This window comes from Aquarana catesbeiana, linkage group LG03, assembly GCF_042186555.1.
Source record: "Aquarana catesbeiana isolate 2022-GZ linkage group LG03, ASM4218655v1, whole genome shotgun sequence".
NCBI classification, from domain to species: domain Eukaryota; kingdom Metazoa; phylum Chordata; class Amphibia; order Anura; family Ranidae; genus Aquarana; species Aquarana catesbeiana.
Window position 1 is genome coordinate 565,974,431 of NC_133326.1, and position 27,417 is coordinate 566,001,847.

Consider the following 27,417-nt stretch of genomic DNA (forward strand, 5'->3'; position numbering starts at 1 on the left):
GGCAGCGTGGCAAGTGACATCTCCATCTGGTTGCAGGCAGCGTGGCAAGTGACATCCCCATCTGGTGGCAGGCATGGTGGCAAGTGACATCCCCATCTGGTGGCAGGCATGGTGGCAAGTGACATCCCCATCTGGTGGCAGGCATAGTGGCAAGTGACAAGAGATGGTGGCAAGTGACACGCTCAGGGCTCCCAATGATTCTGCATTATGGTGAGTTGAACTATTTTAGTTTACATTACAATGTAATGATAGAAGTAATGTGTTTCAATCATCCTGACACCATAACAACCATGGTGCCGGGGATGATTGAAGCACTAACACCAGCCATTGCCTTGAAAAATTGCCTGCGAAAAATCCTTACCCTTCGCTCGCTTACCCTGAAGTATTTTTAGTCTGTACAATTAAAGTCAGTTATTTTCAGTGTTCTCATGTGTGGAGATATGTTTTTAATTGATCTATTGTAGAAGTCATCGATAAAGGACGTGGTGTGTGTGTGTGTGTGTGTGTGTGTGTGGGGGGGGGGCGGCATTGAAAGACCCGGCCTTGGGGCGGCAAAGGGAGTAAATCCGGGCCTGGCCATTGATGCTTTGTGCTCCACAGTACACTGCTATTGCTCAGTAAACCATACACAAACTGAAGACACTGTATACCTGTGTGCATTTCCTTCATTGCTGGGCTAATTGTTACATTTGTTTAGATGGATAATTTCTCTGTATATAATTAAAGTGACAATAAAGCTTTGTTTTTTTTAAATAACAAACATGTCATACTTACCTCCACTGTGCAGCTAGTTTTACACAAAGTGGCCCCGAACCTTGTCTTCTGGGGTCCCTCGGCAGCTCTCGAATGTATGACTCGGCCCCGCCCCCCCGAGTCATTGGATTTGATTGACGGCAGCAGGAGCCAAAGGCTGCGCTGCTATCAATCCATCCAATCAGGACCCGAGACACCGGCTTTTGCTGGTGTGCTCTTCCCCGAGACGAGATAGAGGGGGTACAGGTAAGTAAAACGGGGGCTGGGGGGGGGCTGCAGCATTACAGGAGGTTTTTCACCTCAATGCATAGAATGCATTGAGGTGAAAAACCTCGAAGGTTTAGAAACCCTTTAATTTTTTTGAGCGTTGTATCGTTTTTTAGGTGGGCCATGTTATGTCACTATGACATCCCTGAGGGTGGGTATTTGTTTCTGCATATTCACTTATTTATATGTACATGTTTTATTGTATGTGAGTTATCACTATGTTGTTGAGGAAGGGACCTTGTGCGGCTCGAAACATTTTATTATTTGACTAAACTGACATTGTACTAATAAATGAGTGCATATGGTGCTAGTGATGTTTCATCGTTTACAGCAGGGGTCTCCAAACTTTTCAAACAAAGGGCCACTTTATTGTTCTTTAGACTTTAGACAGGCCGGATTGTGGCCAGCAGGAGCAGAAAATGTCACGGGCCCGGCATCAGTGAGAATAAATATGGCCTCAGGGTTGGCGGTCAATAGGAGGAGGAGTATTCCCCCTATTAGTAGGAGAAATAGTATCCTATCATTGGTATTGGTGGAAGATATAGTGCCTCATATCAGTGGGAGGAATTGTGCCCCAAGGGCCGGATAAAGACTAGCAAAGGGCCACATCTGGCCCTCGGGCCCCAATTTGGAGACCCTTGGTTTACAGAAATTCAGAGCTGTCCTGTGTCCAGTGCTCACTTCCTGTGTTATCTCATGGAGAGTAAAGCTGACCAAGCATTATACAATCTTATTGTGTAAGTTCCTTTGGATTTACCGAAAAACAATATAATAGGAGGTCTAACCAAAACAGCACTTTTCATTTGTATCCAGTCAGGCAGGCCCTTGCACTATATAGTTGTGGGTAAACCTAAAGGGGATTGTTCAGAAATGTTACAAGACCGTTGTATAATGTATGGCCATCTTGATTAGCCCACTCAGTCCTTATCTTGGGACTCCAGAATTATTAGTCTTTATGTTGTGAAGATGGGAAAGTGGGTGTGTCTGAGTAGTCTGGCAAAAGAAAACTGGACAGGGCTCAAGGCCATGCTGCCCACAAGGCCAATTGAGGCAGCACTCATGGAGGCTCTGAGGCTGGGGTGTCTATATTGAATACTCCGTCCACAATGTATATTCAGCTCTTTGTATGTTCAGCCCCCTGACCATACAGAGTCATTGGTTGTTATGGTGCAAGCAGCTCCCCGGGCACAAAAACAGCTAATATAGGCAGCATCCGCTCTGAACACGATACTGTCAGGGCTGACGGCACTCAGTCCACAAACATGCTGTGTGTTGTCAGCCCACAGAAAGTTTTTTTTTTTTACTTGCAGGGTCTCTAAAAGGTAAAAACATGAGGAAATATGTGTGTTTTTGCAGAAATGTACTGCAGACATTTTTTTTGCCCTGACATACACTTTAAACGTAAAATGTTTTTGTTTAACCACTGTGTTTCTTTAATTCAGTTACACAGCTAAAGCTTAGAGCTTACAAAGATTAGGCTTCCTGCACAGGCTTTGGTTTTTTGACCCAAACTTGTGGGAGGGCTGTACAAAAACTGTGAAAGGGGGAGGTATAAAGAAGATAAATTCATATCTCTTTGTATGTGCCCAGAGAAATACACTTCCTGTCGTGTGCAGAGGTGCACAGAAAGCAAGCTCTGAGTCACTAGTTTGGAGGTAAGCAATCGTTTTCTATCATATTCAGGATTATTTTTTGTTTCTTTTACACCAAAATAAAATGAAATAAGAAGAAATACATTAAGGCCCCTTTCACACATGCGGACCGTATGTCCGTATTTCATCCATCCGTTTTCGGATGAAATACGGACATACATGCATCCCTATGGGGATGGGGGTGTCAGCGGATGTACATCCGCTAACACCCGATGTCGTCCGCCTCCGCTCTCGTCCGATTCTGCGGACGGAAGAAAATCCTATTTTTCTATCCGTCTGCAGAGCGGATCGGATGAACACGGACAGACGGTCCGTGTTCCTCCGATCCCCCATAGGGGAGAGCGGAGATCTGACAGGGCGGGACCCGCACACTGTGCCTGCTCAGCTGGGGAAAACGGAGCGATCCCCGCTGAGCAGCGGATAAACACGGGGCGGATCAACACAGATCCGTCCCGTGTGAAAGGGGCCTTATGGTGTAAAAAAGGATAACTGCTGTTACAAAACTTCAGCCTAAAATTTGTACTTTGTAAAGTAACTGTTCACCTCAATTCACTTGATAGGCAACAGTGTACGACTCCCCGTTTGTACTGTATGGTTAGGATTAAATTCTTCTTTTTTTTTTAATTTGCCTTGTACATGATTAGATACTCAAAGTAAACACAACTTTATTGAATAGGATGAGTGAACAATCTCTATGACTTTAGTAAATAAACCCTGATTTTGTTATCAAACAACAAGATGTCAAATGATTTGACAGTATTTTTGGTTTGTAAAGCCTAGTACACATGATAAGATTGTCGGACGAATGATTGTCCGTTTTTTTTTGCATGCTAGTCTCCATATTGTAAGCGAATAGATTACTAAAGTACGAAAATTCTTGTAGGACAGAATAAAAATTCGTAAATTATGTAATGTATTTGTATTGTATTTTCAGATGAAAACTGTACTGATTAACCACTTGCACTCTGGAAGGTTTACACCCTTTATGACCAGGCCATTTTTTGGGATACAGCACTGCGTTACCTTAACTGACAATTGCGCGGCCGTGCGACGCTGTGCCACATAAAATGTTTGTCCTTTATTTTCCCACAAATAGAGCTTTCTTTTGGTGGTATTAATTTAAAAAAAAAAAAAACAATATTTTTTCATTTCTGCTATGAAACATATCCAATAAAAAAATGTATAAAATCTAATTTCTTCATGAATTTAGGCCAATATGTATTCTGCTACATATTTTTGGTAAAAAAAATCCCAATAAAGCGTATATTAATTTGCTCGCGCAAAAGTTATAGCGTCTACAAAATATGGGATATTTTTATCTTTTTATGTTTTTTTTACTAGTATTGGCGGCAATCAGTGACTTATAGTGGGACTGCAATATTTCGGTGGACAAATCTGACACCTAACTGACACTTTTAAAACTGAGGACCAGTGACACTAATACAGTGATAAGTGCTAAAAAATATGCACTGTCACTGTACTAATTATATTGGCAGAGAAGGGGTTAACATCTGGGGCGATCTATAGGTCAAATGTGTTCCTTGGGAGTGCTTTCTAACTGAGGTGCTTTGACTGGGGGAAGGTAAAGAGCCATGTTCCTGCTAAGCAGAAACACAGGATCAGTACATTCCCCTCTCACAGAATGGCATCTGCCTTGTTTACGTAGGCAGATCGACGTTCTGCCTGTCTCCCGAACGTTTGGCAGGTCCCGGTGGACATCGCGCCTGCTAGACCCGCTGATTGACCAGTAGTGTCAGATCATGTTCTGGGTACCTGCCCTGGCACAGAGCGGCCGTCCGCCCCAGTATATGTGCATGGGGCGGTCCTGCAAATGAAAATCCTACGATCTGGTATTGTTCTGAGAAAATTTTTGGCGTTTGTCCCTATGGAAAATTTCAGACAAAAGCTGTGTACTAACGATCAGATTATCGTACGATCACTTTGAAAGCGATATTTTTTGTACGATATTCTGATCACGTGATTAAGGGTTTACTTTGGTGGGTTATTTACAGTATAAATGGGTAGCTTCTACCTTTGACACACTGGGAGAGGGCACAACAACCTCCCAATATTATAACAAACATTTACTGGTAATAAAAGTCAATCTTGTGCTCACAATTCGGAGTCCTGGTAGTGGTAAACACAATAGTGGTCAGTGGAGAGCTTTAAACAAATATATTCCAGTTGCTGCAAAGGGGTGGAGAGGAGGGAGTATGCAGGTTTGAGATCACGGAATGAGCTCTCGCTCCTGTTATGGCACGCTCAATAGTCAAGGCATGCCAGCTTCTATGCCAGAACAAGGCAGATCAGTCACGATGGTAGTTTTTTGGCCTGGGGAAGCAGAGATTGACCGACAGGTATGTCATGTAAACTAAGCTCTGTTTTTCTAAGACGGACAATGTTTTTACACAGTATTTTTTTAACCACTTCCCACGGGAGGGCGTACATAGACGTCCTCCCGTTTCAGCCTGCACCTACAGGCACCAACCCGGCATCATTCTCTTCAGCCTGCGATTCCCTTCACCATAAGAACAATCATAGCGGCAGTTCAGCCACTTGATCGTTCTTACAGGTGGTGGGAGGGGATGTCCCCCCCTCCCGCTGCCCTCCGGTGCTTCTCTGGGCTCAAACCTGAGATCAGCGAGCCAGAGAAGGAATCCACCGGCGGCGAAAGGTGACCATAGAGATTTTCCAGGGAACAGATGGTCCCTGGTCATCTCTATGACTCTCGGCGGTCATAACGTCACGCCCGGCCTGGCAGTTGTAAATACTGGAAAGCCGAGATTGTCCTGTTTTTTTTTTTTTTTTTTTATCTCAGGCTTATAGACCCCAGATCTCTCCATAAAGAGGACCTGTCACGCACTATTCCTATTACAAGGGATGTTTACATTCCTTGTAATAGGAGTAAAAGTGATCAAAACAAATTTTTAAAGGGAAAGTGTAAAAATAAAAAAAAATAAAATAAAATAAACAATAAAAAAAAAAAGTGCCCCTGTCCCTGCGAGCTTGCACACAGAAGTGAACGCATACGTACATCGCACCCACATATGTAAACGTCATTCCAATCACACATGTGAGGTATTGCCACGAACATTAGAGCAAGAGCAATAATTCTATACCAAGACCTCCTCTGTAACTCTAAACAGGTAACCTGTAAAAAAATATAAAGCTTTGTCTATGGAGATTTTTGAGTACCGAAGTTTGTCGCCATTCCACGAGCGAGTGCAATTTTCAAGCATGACGTGTTAGGTATCTATTTACTCGGCGTAACATCATCTTTCACATGAAAAAAAAATTAAATTGGGCTAACTTTAGTTTTCCAAGAAATAAAACACATTTGAAAAATTGCTGTAACATCATCTTTCACATGAAAAAAAATAAAATTGGGCTAACTAGGTTTCCAAAAAAAAAAAAAAAAACACGTTTGAAAAATTGCTGCGCAAATACCGTGTGACATAAAAAGTTGCAACAACCTCCATTTTATTCCCTAGAGTCTCTGCTAAAAAAAAAAAAAAAAAAAAAAAAAACATATAATGTTTGGGGGTTCTGAGTAATTTGCTACCAAAAAAAATTATGTATGAGCGAAGTGCCAGAATTGGCCAGGATGGGAAGTGGTTAAAAGGTGAACTGCAGCCAAACTAATGGTTAGGATGATAGGGGCCCCATCAGCTGGGACAGTCACACTCTCTATAGAAAGGTGTCCCACACTACAGCTCAATCCCGGGGTTTGTCAGCAGCAGTGCCACTGCTTCTAAATAAATATACTGCCCAGTGTTGTATGTATGTATTTAAAAGTTCTGAGTCTTCTTTGTGTCTCCCTCTCAGTGGTCTCCGACTCCTGCACACTCGCTTTCTGTTCCCCTCAGTCAGATCACCCCTTCAGTCCCGTGTAATGGAAGAACCCGGAAGAGGAGTCTCGCTACTTCCGGTTACTGCACATTAGTCAGATCCCCCTTCAGTCCCGTGTGATGGGAGAACCCGGAAGAGGAGTCTCGCTACTTCCGGTTACTGCACATTAGTCAGATCACCCCTTCAGTCCCGTGTAATGGAAGAACCCGGAAGAGGAGTCTCGCTACTTCCGGTTACTGCACATTAGTCAGATCACCCCTTCAGTCCCGTGTAATGGAAGAACCCGGAAGAGGAGTCTCGCTACTTCCGGTTACTGCACACTACATGCAGGGAGAGAGATGAGCTGAGTGAGGAAAGTTTTCATGGAGCTTACCTCCACGGAAACTGCACACAATACCTGGCAAAGTTTCATGTCAGGAATGAGAAACGTCTTTTTGTGGGAACATGTGAAGAGTTAGCAGGTGACAAGCAGAGTTGAAATAGAGGGGAGTGTGTGTGTTGACACTTCCTAAAGCAGGCACACATCACTATCTATCTACATCAGTGATTCTCAACCTTACTAGTGCCGTGACCCCTTGATAAAATTTCCCAAGTTGTGCGGACCCCTAACAGTAAAATTATTTTTGTAGCATGGGTTGTCAGCACGCAAGGAAAGACAAGTAATTTGCACCCCTAACCCACGGACATTTAGTGTTCCCTGAGTCCCTTCCACTTGTACAGGATTAAAACCCCTTATGGTACATTTTAGGATGTACCACTCTCTTTGTTCTCCTTTCTTTCCCTTTTATCTATCCTAATTTCTTGTTTTTTTTTCCCTGCCCCTTTCTCATATTCTTTCTCTCCCTTTTTCTTTGTTCCTTCCCCTCTTTTTTCCTCTTGCTTCCATGTATTCTCTATCCACTTAAGGACCGCCTAACGCCGATTTACGTCGGCAAAGCGGCACGGGCAGGCAAAATCACGTACATGTACGTGATTTGCCTTCCGCGGGTGGGGGGTCCCATCGGACCCCCCCCCCGCCGCCCGAGGCGGTCCCGTTCTGTTCCCCGGCGATCCGAGATGAGGGGGAGGCCATCCGTTCGTGGCCCCCCCCTCGCGATCGCCGCCGGCCAATGGGAACATTCCTTTGCTGCTGTATGCTAAACAGCAGCAAAGGAAATGATGTCATCTCCCCTCAGCTCGGTATTCCGTTCCAGCGCCGAGGGGAGAAGACATCAATGTAAGTGCACAACACACACACACAGTAGAACATGCCAGGCATACAAAACACCCCGATCCCCCCCCCCCCCCGATCGCCCCCCGATCCCCCCCCAATCACCCCCCCGCCCCCTGTCACAAACTGACACCAGCAGGTTTTTTTTTTTTTTTTTTTTTTTTTTTCTGATTACTGCATAGTGTCAGTTTGTGACAGTTACAGTGTTGGGACAGTTAGTATTACCCCCCTTTAGGTCTAGGGTACCCCCCTAACCCCCCCTAATAAAGTTTTAACCCCTTGATCACCCCCTGTCACCAGTGTTGCTAAGCGATCATTTTTCTGATCGCTGTATGAGTGTCACTGGTGACGCTAGTTAGGGACGTAAATATTTAGGTTCGCCGTCAGCGTTTTATAGTGTCAGGGACCCCCATATACTATCTAATAAATGTTTTAACCCCTTGATTGCCCCCTAGTTAACCCTTTCACCACTGATCACCGTATAAACGTTACGGTTGACGCTGGTTAGTTCGTTTATTTTTTATAGTGTCAGGGCACCCGCCGTTTATTACCGAATAAAGGTTTAGCCCCCTGATCGCCCGGCGGTGATATGCGTCGCCCCAGGCAGCGTCAGATTAGCGCCAGTACCGCTAACACCCACGCACGCAGCATACGCCTCCCTTAGTGGTATAGTATCTGATCGGATCAATATCTGATCCGATCAGATCTATACTAGCGTCCCCAGCAGTTTAGGGTTCCCAAAAACGCAGTGTTAGCGGGATCAGCCCAGATACCCGCTAGCACCTGCGTTTTGCCCCTCCGCCCGGCCCACCCAAGTGCAGTATCGATCGATCGCTGTCACTTACAAAACACTAAACGCATAACTGCAGCGTTCGCAGAGTCAGGCCTGATCCCTGCGATCGCTAACAGTTTTTTGGTAGCATTTTGGTGAACTGGCAAGCAAGCACCAGGCAGCGTCAGGTTAGCGCCAGTAGCGCTAACACCCACGCACGCACCGTACACCTCCCTTAGTGGTATAGTATCTGATCGGATCAATATCTGATCCGATCAGATCTATACTAGCGTCCCCAGCAGTTTAGGGTTCCCAAAAACGCAGTGTTAGCGGGATCAGCCCAGATACCTGCTAGCACCTGCGTTTTGCCCCTCCGCCCGGCCCGGCCCACCCAAGTGCAGTATCGATCGATCACTGTCCCTTACAAAACACTAAACGCATAACTGCAGCGTTCGCAGAGTCAGGCCTGATCCCTGCGATCGCTAACAGTTTTTTTGGTAGCGTTTTGGTGAACTGGCAAGCACCAGCCCCAGGCAGCGTCAGGTTAGCGCCAGTACCGCTAACACCCACGCACGCAGCATACACCTCCCTTAGTGGTATAGTATCTGAACGGATCAATATCTGATCCGATCAGATCTATACTAGCGTCCCCAGCAGTTTAGGGTTCCCAAAAACGCAGTGTTAGCGGGATCAGCCCAGATACCTGCTAGCACCTGTGTTTTGCCCCTCCGCCCGGCCCAGCCCACCCAAGTGCAGTATCGATCGATCACTGACACTTACAAAACACTAAACACATAACTGCAGCGTTCGCAGAGTCAGGCCTTGATCCCTGCGATCGCTAACAGTTTTTTTGGTAGCGTTTTGGTGAACTGGCAAGCACCAGCGGCCTAGTACACCCCGGTCGTAGTCAAACCAGCACTGCAGCAACACTTGGTGACGTGGCGAGTCCCATAAGTGCAGTTCAAGCTGGTGAGGTGGCAAGCACAAGTAGTGTCCCGCTGCCACCAAGAAGACAAACACAGGCCCGTCGTGCCCATAGTGCCCTTCCTGCTGCATTCGCCAATCCTAATTGGGAACCCACCACTTCTGCAGCGCCCGTACTTCCCCCATTCACATCCCCAATCAAATGCAGTCGGCTGCATGAGAGGCATTTTCTTTATGTCCTCCCGAGTACCCCTACCCAACGAACCCCCCCAAAAAAGATGTGTCTGCAGGAAGCGCGGATATAGGCGTGACACCCGCTATTATTGTCCCTCCTGTCCTGACAATCCTGGTCTTTGCATTGGTGAATGTTTTGAACGCTACCATTCACTAGTTGAGTATTAGCGTAGGGTACAGCATTGCACAGACTAGGACACACTTTCACAGGGTCTCCCAAGATGCCATCGCATTTTGAGAGACCCGAACCTGGAACCGGTTACAGTTACAAAAGTTAGTTACAAAAAAAGTGTCAAAAAAAAAATATATATATAAAATAAAAAAAAATAGTTGTCGTTTTATTGTTCTCTCTCTCTCTATTCTCTCTCTATTGTTCTGCTCTTTTTTACTGTATTCTATTCTGCAATGTTTTATTGTTATTATGTTTTATCATGTTTGCTTTTTCAGGTATGCAATTTTTTATACTTTACCGTTTACTGTGCTTTATTGTTAACCATTTTTTTGTCTTCAGGTACGCCATTCACGACTTTGAGTGGTTATACCAGAATGATGCCTGCAGGTTTAGGTATCATCTTGGTATCATTCTTTTCAGCCAGCGGTCGGCTTTCATGTAAAAGCAATCCTAGCGGCTAATTAGCCTCTAGACTGCTTTTACAAGCCGTGGGAGGGAATGCCCCCCCCCACCGTCTTCCGTGTTTTTCTCTGGCTCTCCTGTCTCAACAGGGAACCTGAGAATGCAGCCGGTGATTCAGCCAGCTGACCATAGAGCTGATCAGAGACCAGAGTGGCTCCAAACATCTCTATGGCCTAAGAAACCGGAAGCTACGAGCATTTTATGACTTAGATTTCGCCGGATGTAAATAGCGCCATTGGGAAATTGGGGAAGCATTTTATCACACCGATCTTGGTGTGGTCAGATGCTTTGAGGGCAGAGGAGAGATCTAGGGTCTAATAGACCCCAATTTTTTCAAAAAAGAGTACCTGTCACTACCTATTGCTATCATAGGGGATATTTACATTCCCCGAGATAACAATAAAAATGATTAAAAAAAAAAAATATGAAAGGAACAGTTTAAAAATAAGATAAAAAAAGCAGAAAAATAATAAAGAAAAAAAAAAAAAAAGCACCCCTGTCGCCCCCTGCTCTCGCGCTAAGGCGAACGCAATCGGCGGTCTGTCGTCAAACGTAAACAGCAATTGCACCATGCATGTGAGGTATCACCGCGAAGGTCAGATCGAGGGCAGTAATTTTTGCAGTAGACCTCCTCTGTAGATCTAAAGTGGTAACCTGTAAAGGCTTTTAAAGGCTTTTAAAAATGTATTTATTTTGTTGCCACTGCACGTTTGTGCGCATTTTTAAAGCATGTCATGTTTGGTATCCATGTACTCGGCCTAAGATCATCTTTTTTATTTCATCAAACATTTGGGCAATATAGTGTGTTTTAGTGCATTAAAATTTAAAAAAGTGTGTTTTTTCCCCAAAAAATGCGTTTGAAAAATCGCTGCGCAAATACTGTGTGAAAAAAAAAAATGAAACACCCACCATTTTAATCTGTAGGGCATTTGCTTTAAAAAAATATATAATGTTTGGGGGTTCAAAGTAATTTTTTTGCAAAAAAAAAATAACTTTTTCATGTAAACAATAAGTGTCAGAAAGGGCTTTGTCTTCAAGTGGTTAGAAGAGTGGGTGATGTGTGACATAAGCTTCTAAATGTTGTGCATAAAATGCCAGGACAGTTCAAAACCCCCCCAAATGACCCCATTTTGGAAAGTAGACACCCCAAGCTATTTGCTGAGAGGCATGTCGAGTCCATGGAATATTTTATATTGCGACACAAGTTGCGGGAAAGAGACACATTTTTTTTTTTTTTTTTTTGCACAAAGTTGTCACTAAATGTTATATTGCTCAAACATGCCATGGGAATATGTGAAATTACACCCCAAAATACATTCTGCTGCTTCTCCTGAGTACGGGGATACCACATGTGTGAGACTTTTTGGGAGCCTAGCCACGTACGGGACCCCGAAAACCAAGCACCGCCTTCAGGCTTTCTAAGGGCGTGAATTTTTGATTTCACTCTTCACTGCCTATCACAGTTTCGGAGGCCATGGAAAGCCCAGGTGGCACAAACCCCCCCCAAATGACCCCATTTTGGAAAGTAGACACCCCAAGCTATTTGCTGAGAGGTATAGTGAGTATTTTGCAGACCTCACTTTTTGTCACAAAGTTTTGAAAATTGAAAAAAGAAAAAAAAAATGTTTTTTCTTGTCTTTCTTCATTTTCAAAAACAAATGAGAGCTGCAAAATACTCACCATGCCTCTCAGCAAATAGCTTGGGGTGTCTACTTTCCAAAATGGGGTCATTTGGGGGGGTTTTGTGCCACCTGGGCATTCCATGGCCTCCGAAACTGTGATAGGCAGTGAAGAGTGAAATCAAAAATTTTCACCCTTAGAAATCCTGAAGGCGGTGATTGGTTTTCGGGGTCCCGTACGCGGCTAGGCTCCCAAAAAGTCCCACACATGTGGTATCCCCATACTCAGGAGAAGCAGCTAAATGTATTTTGGGGTGCAATTCCACATATGCCCATGGCCTGTGTGAGCAATATATCATTTAGTGACAACTTTATGCAAAAAAAAAAAAAAGTGTCACTTTCCCACAACTTGTGTCAAAATATAAAATATTCCATGGACTCAATATGCCTCTCAGCAAATAGCTTGGGGTGTCTACTTTCCAAAATGGGGTCATTTTGGGGGGTTTTGTGCCACCTGGGCATTCCATGGCCTCCGAAACTGTGATAGGTAGTGAGGAGTAAAATCAAAAATTTACACCCTTAGAAATCCTGAAGGTGGTGATTGGTTTTCGGGGCCCCGTACGCGGCTAGGCTCCCAAAAAGTCCCACACATGTGGTATCCCCATACTCAGGAGAAGCAGCTGAATGTATTTTGGGGTGCAATTCCACATAGGCCCATGGCCTGTGTGAGCAATATATCATTTAGTGACAACTTTTTGTAAATATTTTTTTTTTTTTTTTTGTCATTATTCAATCACTTGGGACAAAAAAAATAAATATTCAATGGGTTCAACATGCCTCTCAGCAATTTCCTTGGGGTGTCTACTTTCCAAAATGGGGTCACTTGGGGGGGGTTTGTACTGCCCTGCCATTTTAGCACCTCAAGAAATGACATAGGCAGTCATAAACTAAAAGCTGTGTAAATTACAGAAAATGTACCCTAGTTTGTAGACGCTATAACTTTTGCGTAAACCAATAAATATACGCTTATTGACATTTTTTTTACCAAAGACATGTGGCCGAATACATTTTGGCCTAAATGTATGACTAAAATTTAGTTTATTGGATTTTTTTTATAACAAAAAGTAGAAAATATCATTTTTTTTCAAAATTTTCGGTCTTTTTCCGTTTATAGCGCAAAAAATAAAAACCGCAGAGGTGATCAAATACCATCAAAAGAAAGCTCTATTTGTGGGAAGAAAAGGACGCAAATTTCGTTTGGGTACAGCATTGCATGACCGCGCAATTAGCAGTTAAAGCGACGCAGTGCCAAATTGGAAAAAGACCTCTGGTCCTTAGGCAGCATAATGGTCCGGGGCTCAAGTGGCTATTTTTATTCCTTCTCTTAGTCCTTGGTGGAGGGGGCTGGGGGGAATGGGATGAGTGGCAATGCTGGGGGGAGTTCTGATCGGCCAACTTAGGTGCTCTTGATCAAGGTCATCTGCTGATCTGAGAACTGTAGTGGGGAATTTTAATGGCAACTATAATCACAGGTAGTATTACTCACTGTGTCTCCGACTTTGTGATGTCTCGTAGCAGTGACACCTATATTGAAATCAGGAGATAGGGTCTCCTTCAGCCCTTTCCACTTCACATTCCTCTCCAGTCAGCTGACCTCAAGTCTCTGCCTCCCAGCCATGCTGTTAACTGAATGGGCGGCTGAGTGGGCGGCCGCGGGCTCCAGGAACAGCCCAGCTGGGCGGCCGCAAAAAGGCTGGGAGAGCGTTGCGGGCTTCAGGAACAGCCCAGGATTCGGTGACCCCTGGCAAATCATAATTTGACCCCCGAGGGGGTCCCGACCCCCAGGTTGAGAACCACTGATCTACATAAACATCCCCCATCACTCTGTGTATGTCCCAGATAATGGGAAGTTCATTTATGACCTTTCCATTTAACCCTGTGTTATGCACGATGAAATGTGTTCACTCACCACATAAGCTATACACTCTATATACAAAACAACATTCCTCAATAAACATATCAAGAGCACAATGTTCATGGCTATTTGCGTGGTAGCACAAATGTATGAACACTGATCATTTAGAGAATCATTTATATTTATGAAGGATTGTTATTTTTTTATTTACTAAGTTAGGCTTGGGCATGTTTTTCACATATCACGTGCCCATTAATTTCAATGGGCTGCCCTACACGCATGCAACATGGAAAATTCATGTAAAAGTCCAGTTTGGTGCACACATTTGCATGGGGTGCCATTAACAATTAACAGAACTACTGTGCATCTGCTGAAGAGCAGCTCATTTCTGTGCATGTTGGGAAAGCATACACTTTTGCATGCATTCCCCACATGCGTAGATGTGAACATGTTGTACCTGCCTGACCCATTCGGGGCCAGTCAGGAGCGAGCTATAGCTGCTTTGGGGAGTGAACCTTAGAGCACTTTTGATCTCTTTGTGGGATCAGTGGTTCTGGTAAGCAGCTTGTCTGTACATATCAGCACAAAGGTGGAAGAGTGGTGAATAGCGATGGGCTCGGGCGTGTTCAGATCGAGCCTGCCAGGAAGCCATCATTGCACACCGTCAATCATAGGCAGTGAGGCATTTCCCAATCAACAGCTGCACATACCCGCTGCCTATGATTGGCGGTGTGCAGTGCCGGCTTCCTGGCGAGCTCGATCCAAACACGCTCGGGCCCGTCGCTACCTCTTTTAACAGTCACTACCATGTTCAGCACGGAGCACTTTTTTTTTTTTTTTTTTACACTTACCTGTCCAGGGAGCCCGCGATGTCGGAACCCGAAGCCGACCCATCCCTCGGCTCCGGGTGCAGGCGCCGGCATCCTTACTAAGGGAAACAGGAAGTGAAGCTTTGCGGCTTCACAGACTCCTACTGCGCATCCGCGAGTCACGCTGCACTTTCTGAATAAATGAATGAGTGACTTGTATAGCGCTACCTATGCGAACTGAATCACCTAAGAGGGGGGTTTTTGAATGGTCCCTGCTGTCTTCTGGGACCTGTGTGTCTCCCAGAAGGCAGCGGGGGGGGGGGGGGGCCCATACATTCCGTAGTTCACCGCACAGATTGTGGCGATCTTTGCCTGAAAGTGGGAGCAGATACCTGGATTTGCCAGGTATCTGCCCCTCCCCCCCTGAAAGGTGCCAAATGTGGTACCGAAAGGGGGAGGAATCCGATCTGCGGAAGTTCCATTTCTGGGTGGAACTCCGCTTTAATAACACAAATCATATTATTGATATTGTAGTAGATGAATGATTATTGCTTTTTATGTTTTGCATGAATTCCATATATCATAGGGTAATCTATTAGAGGACAGTGCACTTATTTTCTATATAGTACTGGTTTAGTAGCATATTCACTACTTTAGGTGCAGCAGTCTGTCTATATATTATCAGCTAAGCCCAAACACACCCACCTTCCCGAATTCATAGATGAGATGTGAACTTAGCTATAGAGTGTTTAGTTTATGTGTTGAGTATACACTTTTGATTGTAAAGAGTTTGGATAACACAGGGTTAAATACAATAGTCATAAAATAAGATCACATTATCTGGACATACACAGAGTGATTGGTTGTTCTCTTTGAGCAGTACCGTTGTATTATTTATTGTTTTAACCATTAGTAGATGAGCACAGACATTTTTTGATTATAGACATTATTATATGAGTACTTCTCAGCCCCTGCTTCTCCCCCCCAGCTTGCATCACCCCCAGGCCACTTCATACATCCAGCTGACAGACATCACGTTGAGCTTCTTCCTACCCCCCCCAGCTGAGTGACATTATTCCATGGTCACCTTTCATCCTCTACCTTCCCAACATCCCTCACCAATCACCCCACAGACACTGCCACTGGAAGAAATCCCTCCACGACTGACTCACCCCCACCGACTGTCTCACACCCCCATCCCACTGGGGGTGTGGGATGGGGGGGGACCCCTGCAGTTATTCTCCCCTCCCCACCAGGGGGATCATATGTGGATAGAGCGGGTAATCACTACAGCGGGTGGAGGGGAAATAACTGAAACCAATAATTTGTGGCTCTCATTGCAGCAGCTGAAAGATTGGTTTAGTTACACCCCTGCAGCACTGCCAGCTTCCCTCCTTTCCTCTCCCAACAGCAGCAGTTGCAGGCACACAGGGGAATCTGTCAGAGAGTGGGGAACGGGCTGGGAAATATGTAATTTACCGGCCCCTTCCTTTTCTAAGTGAACACAGTGAGTGATTGATACTGATCACTCACTGTATTTATTCACTACTGAGCATAGTAAGCTGTGTTTACTATGATTCAGTTTATGAATGGGCAGGAGCCTCTGTCTCCTGTTCGTTCATCTTTAATGCAACTTAGGCTCCATGCACAGTGGCTTAAAATTCGCTGCTTCTACAGGAGTTTTGTGTTCTGCCTGTAAAAGTAGCTCAATGTGTCCATACACAGGACGATTACAGGCATATTTTGAGCTCAACATTTAGAGGCAGAAAAAAAAAATATGAGCCTTTTTTACTGCCAAGAAAACAGACATTTTTTTAAGCCCAGTGTGCATGGAGCCTTAGGCTGCAGAGAAAAGGACTGTGGAATCTCTGTCCTCAGTCACTGTCTCAAAAGTGAGACTTCAGGGGGTCTGTTTAGACCCCTGACATCTCACCAAAGCCCCCCGCCCCCACAACAAAGTTGTGAAAAGACTGCAAAAACAATAATAAATTAAACATTTGAATTAAAACAAAATTGTAAAAAAAAAAAAAATTGTAAAAAAATCAGACTAAAAGTTTCTAATCAGACTAAAAGCCACGCCCAGTATGTGGCATTATTAAGCCACACCCACCTTCTCCCTGGTAGGGGCCCTAGTGCATTACTTAGCCCAGGGGCCCATGATGCTGTTAAGGTGGCATTGCCCATGAGAGGATCCTGATACCTTTATTGGGTCACCGGCTTTAAGTCACTTGCCACTCTGCATGTCGCCAAGCTAGGTGCCCCTCCATAAGGCCCTGCTGCATTAATGTTGCATCAGAAAGATGGCTTCCATGTGGTGGCCATCTTTAAACCTGGGGGGCCCTATGATCACCTAGTGCCTGGGGGACCCATGAGTTGTCAGTCCACCCCTGGTCTGATGCATCTAATAACAGACATATATAAAGGTCTCATGAAAACTATACATGGGGGGGAAGCAACTATCGGTTTGTTCTCAATACAGTAAGTCACCTACATACGAATGCTTAACTTGCAAACTTTCAAAGATGCGAACATGTTTGCATGTTTTTTTTTCGTTCAACCCAGCGGGCTCAATGGAAAAAAAACAGACAGATTGTCATACCAACACAAGCAATGTTGGTGCAGCAATCTCCCCTGCTGTGCTATTGTGTTCTGACAGGGGGACTCCTCCTGCCAGAACACACTGATCAGTGCTCGCAGCTTTTGTCTGCAAGCACTGATCTTTGTTGGACTTACAAATGAGCTCCTAGATTGGAACTCGTTCATAAGTAGGGAACTTACTGTAGCCTTGCTCTCTGAAGAGCGATCTGCATTCAGATTGCTCTCTAAAGTCTAAAGAGTGCATTTGACAGGCAGTAAGGAGGTGTTATATTACCTCCTCATTGCCTGCTGTAACTCCTTGAACCCCGCACTGGAGTGCACAGACCCGTGCTTTGCACGCTGTTGAGGGGCACTTTCAGCATGACCCTATTAACAAATGCCCACCAAAACAGGTATACAGAGTATAATTTCTGCCACGGCATGTGTACACCCCCAGTTACTGCCTCTGCAGAAAAAGGGGGAGCAGTTGGGGGTACTAAAAATGCAGCTCAACTGTGTTAACTAGTCCTGTTTCCTCTTCTAGAACAGCAATCCATCCACAGTTTGCTTAAAAATATGGAGTCACTAAGACGCTTGATGTCTCGAAAGAAGGATAACCCTTGGAAAACAGTTAATGACAACTGGGATGAATTGTTACAAGCTTCTCATATTTCAACTTCAGTAGTCAACAAAGACTGGAACCCTTGGAAAGGATGGTGTAGATCCTGGGAAATGTATGAGCAATCCTATTCAAAAACACCCAAGTCAGGCAAGGAGAGGGCAGCTGTGTGGCGAGAGCTATACTACCTTGCAAAATTCACTAAAGATAGGTTAGATGAGGCAACAGCCATGCGCCAACAATTGGCAAAGCAAACGGTTGAATTCACAAACCTTCAAAATGAGAACTTACTTTTGAAAACAACATGCGGGTCACTTCAAAAACAGTTTGATTACGAAGCAACAGCCATGTATAAACGCTTGGAAACGCAAACAGCTGAACTTACAAACCTTCAAAAGGAAAACTTGCTTTTGAAAACAAAATGCAAGTCATTTCAAGAACAGTTACATAACGAACAGTGTAAAAATGTCATGGATGACCACCGCCATAGAAAAGAACTAGAGGAAGAAGTATATCAAAGACAGCTAGCTCAAAATGAAAACAAGGCAATTTTAAAACAACGTGATGAACTGGAAAGGCAATTGGTGCAAGTAAAGGACGTTATAAAAGTTTACAACTATAACCAATATCTCAAGAATATCACTATTGTGAATTGCCAAAACCACTTAGAAGGAGAAGAAAGCTGGCATGAGAAGGCAAAGAGAGCAGGTGTGGGGTGCCCATCACGTTGCAAGATATTGGAGAGGCTAGAATACCATGAAGGACGTCTTAGTTTGGCAGTCCTCAATGCTACGTTTTGGCAACTTGTAATCCGCCTTAGTAGACATGAAGATCTTGGAAAAAACGGTATCTCAAGGTAAAAAATACTATCGCCCATTCTGTTTCTAAATTCAAAAGGAGATAACATAACTTATGTACAGGCATCTGAATATCTTTATATATATATATATATATATATTTAGAGATTTGACAATTTTGGGGTATTTGGTAAATCTCTTGTGTATTATTTCCAGGGTTACTTTCCCATTGAAGTTAATTACTTCAGATGGCTTGCTTGGCGATATTTCACCATGTATGGGGGCCAAAGTCATGCAGTATTTGTGTAAAGTTTTCATCATTGCAAAAACCATTCAGTTCATCTGTACAATATATGCACATTTCCCCATGTTTTGTATCTTTAAATATGCTACAAGTTCAGAAAAAAACACCTGTTGATGTGTCAAAAAACAGTTACTACTTACTGTGAGAACACATTGCCTCTGCTGTTCGGAAAACCCTAAGCAGTCCGGACAAGTTCTACCCTGATAGGCTATAGAACACCTCCCCCTTTCCTTGTCTAAATAATATAAAGAGAAGGTGTTTTGTAGTACAGCAGGGAAGAACACAGGCAGGGCTGACAAGACAGTTTGCAATTTTAGTACAGAAAAGGCACTGTGTTGCCTGTTCAAGCAGGAAGTTAGGAGTTCATTGGATTCTGGCAGATGGAAAGGTATTTTTCTGTACTTACAGAATTTTTAAGCAATAAAACATGGAGAAATGTGTATGTATTGCAGAGATGTACTGAATGTGTTTTTTTTTTGCCCAGACATAAACTTCAATAGATGGCATTAACAGTTTGGCTGGGACAGATCAAGAGCAATATAAGGGCTAAAATAGTGAGCAGCTTACCAAACCAGAAGTCTAGGAATTTGGCGATCATGGTTGAAGAGAAGGATCAGAGTTCCAGTTGACTGAACTTTCTTTGAATCAGAAATTGTGCAAGCAAATGTCAAGGCTTTTAGATATGCAGGCAGCACTGGGAGAAGCCTATAGCAGCATTTTCTCTGGGAAAGGTTTTTTTTTTTTTTTTTTTTTTTGAATCAGATAACAAACACAAGCAAAAAAAAAGGCAAAGGGTATTTTAACCCTTCTGCTCTTTAAATACCCAATCCATTAAAGATAGCATAGCTTTGTATTAAAATCTTGGAATAGGTCAACTTTTTAAACCATTTTAATTCCAGAGGGGTCTAAGGGGATGAGGGTCTTGCACCAACCACCTACTGTCTTACTGAGAGGGAGGCTGGCAGTTAGTTCTCAGCTTCTCCTGCCTAGCTCTTTATATTGAGGAGGTGAACAAAGGTAGTTCTTAGGCTGGATTCACACCTATGCATTTTAGTGCTTTTTGCAGATTTGCACTACAGAACGTGTTCCATAGGAAACCATGTTAAATGGACTGTAGTGCAAATTGCAAAATGCAAAAAGCACTAAAAATGCATTGGTGTGAATCCAGCCTTAGATCTTACAGACTCTGGTTCTGCACTCCTTCCACCTACTGCCGTAGGCTGGAGGTTAGTTCCCTGCTACTTCCACCCAAAGCTGCTGCACTGGAGTGGACAGGGGGTGGACATTAGTCTCACAAACTCTGGTGGGGAGACATTAGCACTGAGTTTCTAGCTCTTACAACCTACCGCTCTTGAACTAGGAACAGGAGTGGGTTGAAAGTGTATGGGAAGGTATGATAGTTTCTCTTGATATTTCTTGTGAACAGGTATAATGACGTTTATATTATAAATGGATGTATTCATAATATAATCTTCATGATTACAGTGTGTCATCTCTCTCTCTCTCTCTCTCTATCTCTCTCTCTCTCTAGATTAGGGCTGCAACTAACGATTATTTTCATAATCGTTTAGTTGGCCGATTATTGTTTCGATTAATCGGATAATAACCATAGGTTCCACTGTATATGGTTAGGGAGCAAAATCTCTAATCCACTCTGAGAATAACAGACAGAAGAGATATACTGTATATACTATTATATACTATTAGAGGTTGAATCTGGAAAAATTTCAGACATAGAGATCAACATTTTTATTCAAAGATAAAAAAATGAAAGACTGTTTTTTGGTGATTTTCAGACAGTAATTTATTATGTATGACAGACTCCTTTGTCATAGGCGGGTGGCTTGATAAAAGCTGCCTGCTGTCACTTATGCTGGCCATACAAAAACAATGTTTTCCTTAAAAAAAAAAAATGTGTATGTGGTTTTTTCTTTAGAAATTAAATTAATTTTAAAACTGAATGTTAAAAGCAAGTGAAATTTTTAAATGACATTCTTTCATTCATCAAATGTACAAAGATTTGATACGTGTATGGCCAGCATAAGGCTTGGTTCTTACCTATGCAGTTTACTTTTCTGTTTCTACAGTGCTTTTTGCTGTGCGTTTTGCACACACGATTTTACTGCAATTTGCATTTTGCATTTGTTATGCTTTTTTTTTTGGCCAATTTATTGTTGGACAGATTAAAAAAACCAAATCATGGCAACAACGCACTACATGCTTTTCTGCAGCTTCTCCATTGAAGTCTACCTAACCAAAATAAAGCACAGTTTTGCGTTGAACAAAGTATTTGGCTTTTTCCAAATACAGTGGCTGAAAAAAGCATAGATGTGAACGTGTCCCATAGGAAACCATGTTAAATGAACTGTAATGCGTTTCTGCAAAAAGCACCAAAAAACCCATAGATGTGAACCAGGCCTAAGACGTTTAGTAGCAGCAGCATGCTTTTTTTTGTATCACCTGTCATCATGGGGTTAAAAAATAAATAAAAGTTAGCCCTTTATAGTACAAAAAGAGCAAATAATCGCTACTACAAGGGGTTCATTTATACTGTGAAACAGTGAAAGTAATCATATATATTATTTTATAATATAATAAATACACCCAGAAGTAGGATATATGGGCATTATAACTAGGAGCCAGAAATGAAGCTATATGAAGGGTGGAAGGGAGATAGAAATCTTTTATATTAAAGTAGTACTACAAGCTGAGACTTTTTTTTTCATGCTTATGATGATTTTAAATATAATGCACAATACTGGTAAAAGTTTACTTTAAAATGTAATTGTAATGCCTTCTATGACCTCCAGTCTATCCGCCTCCACCTTCTCTGGGTTCAGATGCTGATCTTCCCTGCACACAAAAAGTGATTTTTTTTTTTTACAACAAACATGTTATACTTACCTGATCTGAGTGCCTCAATAGAAAGCTGTATATAGTATTGAGTGCCCCTATAGCAAGGTAAAAAAACTTCTGCCTTTAGAGCCACTCACTTCCTGCCCAGGACTACATGTTCCATGAGGCATTGCTCCTCAATCATTCACAAGTTCTCAGGCACTTACTGACATGTATGGATGGTTACTGAGCTGTATGTGTGCTGCACTGTATTTCTTTACTCGCCTTTCCATCACTACCCCACCACCCTGAACAGAAGCTGCCCTATGTTCGCTATGGGCCACTTTTGTAGCTTACAGAGGGCTATGGATTCCACCCATGTGACAGTTCTGGTGCATGGTGATTGGCCCATCCCTGTCAAATGGATCAAATCACATGCTCCTTTATACCCAATTACTGGGTATTTTCTTTTCTTTCAGAAGCTAAGAGAAGTCATGGGGTTATGGAGCTTATGGAGGCAAGTATGTGCTAGTAAGGTGATCATGAGGGTTAAAGTGAAGTCTCTAGTCTACCACTTACTCTGAGCCCAGGTTGTCATGGTCACACCACTTTGCTGTACTACTACACTGATTATGTTAGCACCATTCAGTGCAGGAGTAAGAGCCACCTGTCCCTATTGCCTGGGAAAAAGAGAAAGAACCTTTGTCGATTTCTGTAGCTAAGGAGTAATTCAATCTACTCATTACTGAAATATTAGTTTGAGTGGAACAACCGTCCCCCAGCTTTTGACATGTTGGTCACAAGTTGTCGGCAAGAATACACAGGCATAAAGGCAATTATAAACCGGCACACAGGTACTTGTAGAAATAGAACTAAAATATATCTAAATAATAACAATACATTGAACTTTATAGCACTGAACAAAAGAGCATGCTTTAAACCTTCCTTTTTTTTTTTTTTTGTGCAGGAACAGAAGTCCGGATTGGTACTGAATTATTCTTGATTTGCTTTACACTCATTAAGTTATTTGAATAGCTACAATTTAAAGCATTAAGACAAATTGGGAGGAGGCTATCTAGCAGAAGAGCTACTGCTGCTAAGTTTTCCTCTTTTTGTAGGTGGCTATTTCACAGCAGAAAACGCCTTTCTCAGCTCCCAAGATATTTTGTATTTATCCGGAGACGAAGTGATAGATCACATTATTGGATAATTTACTGGTTCATTATCTTAAGAATCTGACAGGTGCCGCGAGAAATTGTAAAAACACCTAAATTCAAGTATATCTAGAGCCAAAGCTTTTCTTGTTTTGGATAAGGTAGGCACTACTTAAAGGGGGGTTCCGGCTGTTTTTTTGTTTTTTTTAAAGTCAGCAACTACAAACACTGTAGCAGCTAACTTTTAATAAGGACACTTACCTGTCCAGCGAGCCAGCGATGTCGCCCCCACCCCCCCACCCCCCCGAGGCCGATCTGTCCATCGGATCGGCTGCTGGCGCCACCATCCTAACTAAGGGAAACAGGCAGTGGAGCCTCGCGGCTTCACTGGCAGTTTCCTACTGTGCACGCGCGAGCGGCGCGGCGCTCTGTGAATGGCCCCGTGGTTTTCTGGGACACACACAGTTCCCAGAAGGCAAGGGGGCCGCTCACCGAGGAGCAGGACACGCTGCGGAATAGGAAGAGGCAGATTAGGAAGACTGCCTAGCAACAAGCGTTTCAGGTAAGTTACATTTTTTTTTATTTTTCACGTTTTTTTAAAGATTTTTGATGCAATTTTTTTTTTTTTTAGGGTGGCCCTCCACTTTAAAACCCATGGCAGGGCTTTTTTGTGCTGTCTGTGTCCCATTGAGATCTATTCCTCTTCTTGGTGATAATAAAGTGGCAATGAGGGTCAGTTTATGTGGCCATAGTTATGTGTGTGGAAATAGAGGCCCATTTAGAATTAGCGGTTAGACACTGAACTCACTCACCCCTCCCTTCCATCACAGACACCTGTCCTCATCACACTCACCCTCTCCTTCCTGAGCTATAGCCTGCTTGCTAATTAGTAAGCCAGATAAAGAAACCGCAAGGAGCAATACTGCAGAGAAACGGGAACTTTGCAACGGTTTAAATTAAAGTATATGCTTTGCTGAATTGCCTTGTATCCAAAAAGTTCAAAAGGTTGACTGTTCAAACGGTTAATGCAATGTATAATGGAAATATACCGCCTGTTCGCTTGTGACGCATTATATTGAAATTATATGTACACTGTGCAAACTGTTTTTGACACACTTGATTTCTGGGACGCGAGTCCGTCAGGTGCCACTGCTCTGGCCAGAGTGGAATCAATCCCGGTATCCCTTAAAAGAGTCTGTGTCCGACAAAGTAATTTACCGATATTTCTACCTTCTACATCATTAATTGTAACCTTTTGGATTTGCCATCACTTTCTATCCCAGGGAGAATGGTCACCAAGACAATTAGCCTCGGTTCACACTGGGACGACTTGTCAGGCGACCTAGGTCGCCTGACAAGTAGCGTCCCGTTCAGTACAATGGAACCGTTCTAATCGAGCGACGCAAGTCGCTCCGACTTAGAAAAAGGTTCCTGTACGACTTTGGGGGCGACTTGGGGCGACTTGCATAGACTTCTATACAGAAGTCGTTTTGCAAGTCGCCCCGGCAGTCGTGTGCAGGTCGCCTCGGTGAGGCGACCTGCAAGTCGTGCCGCCTCTGGTGTGAACCGAGGCTTAGGGATGGTCAATCTAACAACAGAGAACACATGTAGTAATAAAAACCTAGCAGTGGGGTTCCACACACTATCCAAAACTGAAAAAAAAGTTTTGGCTTTAGATATGCTTTAATATTATAATACGATAAAGGACTTTTTAAAAAAAATAACAAACATGTTATACTTACCTGCTGTGTGCCATGGTTTTGCACAGAGCAGCCCCATTCTCTTCTCTTTGGGTCCCCTGCCTGCAGTCTTGGCTCCTCCCCCTTGCCGAGTGCCCCCAATAGCAGGCCTCTTGTTGTAGGGGCACTCGAGCAGGCTCGCTCCTTAGCTGCGCTCGGTGTGTCCATTCACACCAAGTGCGGCTTGGCCCCACCTCTGCTCTCTCCTCATTGGCTCACTGGCTGTGATTGAGCCAATGGTTTATGCTGCTGTGTGAGCCAATGACGGGAGAGAGAGAGAACCTGGAGAGCCACTGCTCTCATTAGGGTTGCAGCGATACAGATACTAATCATTTGCATGAGTATGGGTACTCGTGCAAATGCGCCGATACCTGAAACCGTTCCCTTAAGGTTTGGTTCTTTCATCTGTCAGCGCTGTAATGGATGTGATTAAGAAATGTGATCATGGTAAAATGTCTATTCCAATACATGCTTTAGATACCTAACATATATATACCAGCTTCTAATAAGTCTTAAGACATATTCAGATATTTTGCAAAGCTTATCCCGCTCTTGCTGCTGTGGAACTGAAGAGTTAACAGAAGGACAGTTAACAAAAGAATCGCACCTCTTCTAAGAATACACTCAAAGTTAACACCAACAATTCAGAAGAAGCAAGAAACGCTGCAAGAACAAAGTTACTTCCCCATATGAGCACCCAGCTAAAGCCAATATTTTGTCACTATATGTATTTATATATTTGTGGCTGTTTTGTGGTTTGCATGCGCTAGTCTTATTGACGTATCTTAATCTTTAACCAAATTGTATAAAAGTCTGCAGACAGTTATTAGTTGTTAAGGAGCGGGGTCGCCGCGTCCTTAACAACCAATGATGTTTCAGCTGTCAGTGGGGATTTCCCTTCCCCGCATCGGCTCCGCCCCTCCCCCTTGGCTTTTTTTGTGTCCTCCGGCAATGTGCTTCTCCTCCTCGGGCTCCTTTACGGGTGGCTGCAGGATGACAGATCTATCTGCCTGGTGAGTAGTGTGTCCTGCACTGAGCCAGGCTTTGTTGCTGCAGAACTTCTTGGAGGGGGAGGGCAGGTCTGCTGGGTGTTGTAGTGCAGTGATTGGCAGTGTATGGGTTCCTAAATACCACCCTTCCCTCCCCCTCTACGCCTAAAACAATAACACCCCTCCCCGCCCCTCCACCCTAAACAATAACCCACCTCTCCACCCTAAACCAATAAACCCCTCTCCCTCTCCACCCTAAACAATAACCCCCCTCTCCACCCTAAACAGTAACCCCCCTCTCCACCCTAAACAATAACCCCCTCTCCGCCATAAACAATAATCCCCTCCCCACCCTAAACAATAATACCCCTAAACAATAATACCCCTCTCCACCCTAAACAATAACCCCCTCCTCACCCTAAACAATAACCCTCTCCACGCTAAACAATAACCCCCCTCTACACCCTAAACAATAACCCATCTCTCCACCCTAAACAATAACCCCCCTCCCCACCCTAAACAAAAACCCACCTCTCCACCCTAAGCAATAACCCCCTCCCCCTCTCCGTCCTAAACAATAACCCCTCTCCACCCTAAACAATAACCCCCTCCCCACCTCTCCACCCTAAACAATGACCCACTGCCCACCAGAAAAAGTTAACCACTTAAGGACTGAGCCTCTTTTTGAGATTTGTTGTTTACAAGTTAAAAACAGTTTTTTTTGCTAGAAAATTACAACCCGTTTAAAAAAAAATGTTTTTCTTATTTATTTTACCTTTTATTTTTTATTTTTACACTGTTCATTTAAAAAAATTGTCACTTTTATTCCTATTACAAGGAATGTAAACATCCCTTGTAATAAAAAAAGCATGACAGGACCTCTTAAATATGAGATCTGGGGTCAAAAAGACCTCAGATCTCATATTTACACTAAAATGCAATTAAAAAAAAAAAAAGAAAAATGTCCCTTTAAGAGCTTTGGGCGGAAGTGACGTTTTGACGTCGCTTCCGCCCTGCAATGGTATGGAGACGGGTGGGGGCCATCTTCCCCTCACTCGTCTCCATAACCAGCAAGGAAGTGGATCTGATCACCTCCGCTGCTGCCGACTGCTTCAGTAAGCGACGGAGGGCACCGGAGCACAGTGGGAGGGGGGCCTCTCCCACCCCCAATTAAAAGTGATCTTGCGGAGAATCCGCCGCAGAGACCACCATTATCGGAAACCGGACCGCCGGCCGAAGAAGAGGGTACCGGGGTTATGGCAGCTGCTGCCATAACGATATTCCTCTTCAAAGTTAGGATGTATATCAGCGTGCGGCGGTCCGGAAGTGGTTAAAGTTATAAAAATGTAAATAATCTGCACCCAGAAGTACTTTTTTTTGTCGTTTCATTTGTTTTCTTTATATAAATGAATATGTAGTGCATAACTAATGAGTTCAAGAGCACTTTGGTGACATTTATTGATTCTGTCCCACAGCAGGGCAATGCAAAACAGGAGCCATGAGACAGATTATTAAAAGTTGAGCTTCATTCATAAATTCCTCCCTTTGCTGCTCCAAAGTAGCACTACAACAAAATAAAATCTGTCCTTGACCACTTCTTACTTGTGCATCTAATTGGAGTTATAATCTGTCTCAGCTTCAGTGCTAAATTTGTGGCAGACCTGTACAAATCTGTTGCAGTTAGCTGCCCAGGATTCCAGGTGCATTGGTCAGCCGAGTGGGGCCCAGTGAGGATAAGAGCACAGCTGGCACAGTCTCCCAGCCA

The 27,417-nt window shown here is 43.7% G+C and overlaps 2 protein-coding genes across 12 annotated transcripts in view; one reads left to right on the plus strand and one right to left on the minus strand.

Moving 5' to 3' along the window:
• DGKI (diacylglycerol kinase iota) overlaps nucleotides 1–27,417 on the minus strand; it is a 466,380-nt gene that overhangs the window by 44,899 nt on the left and 394,064 nt on the right. The window lies entirely within an intron of this gene.
• On the plus strand, nucleotides 2,591–27,249 carry LOC141132878 (uncharacterized). Its single transcript, XM_073621823.1, has 3 exons — nucleotides 2,591–2,675; nucleotides 17,760–18,690; nucleotides 22,738–27,249. The coding sequence occupies exons 2-3, from the start codon at nucleotides 17,792–17,794 to the stop codon at nucleotides 22,760–22,762; spliced, it is 924 nt and encodes a 307-aa protein (XP_073477924.1). The 5' UTR covers nucleotides 2,591–2,675; nucleotides 17,760–17,791; the 3' UTR covers nucleotides 22,763–27,249.

Excerpts from the sequence above, each read along its gene's own strand:
- LOC141132878 (XM_073621823.1), top strand. The coding sequence starts at position 17,792 with ATGGAGTCACTAAGACGCTTGATGTCTCGAAAGAAGGATAACCCTTGG. Across the intron at positions 18,691-22,737 it reads GGAAAAAACGGTATCTCAAG|GAACAGAAGTCCGGATTGGT; the intron begins GTAAAAAATACT and ends TTTTTTGTGCAG.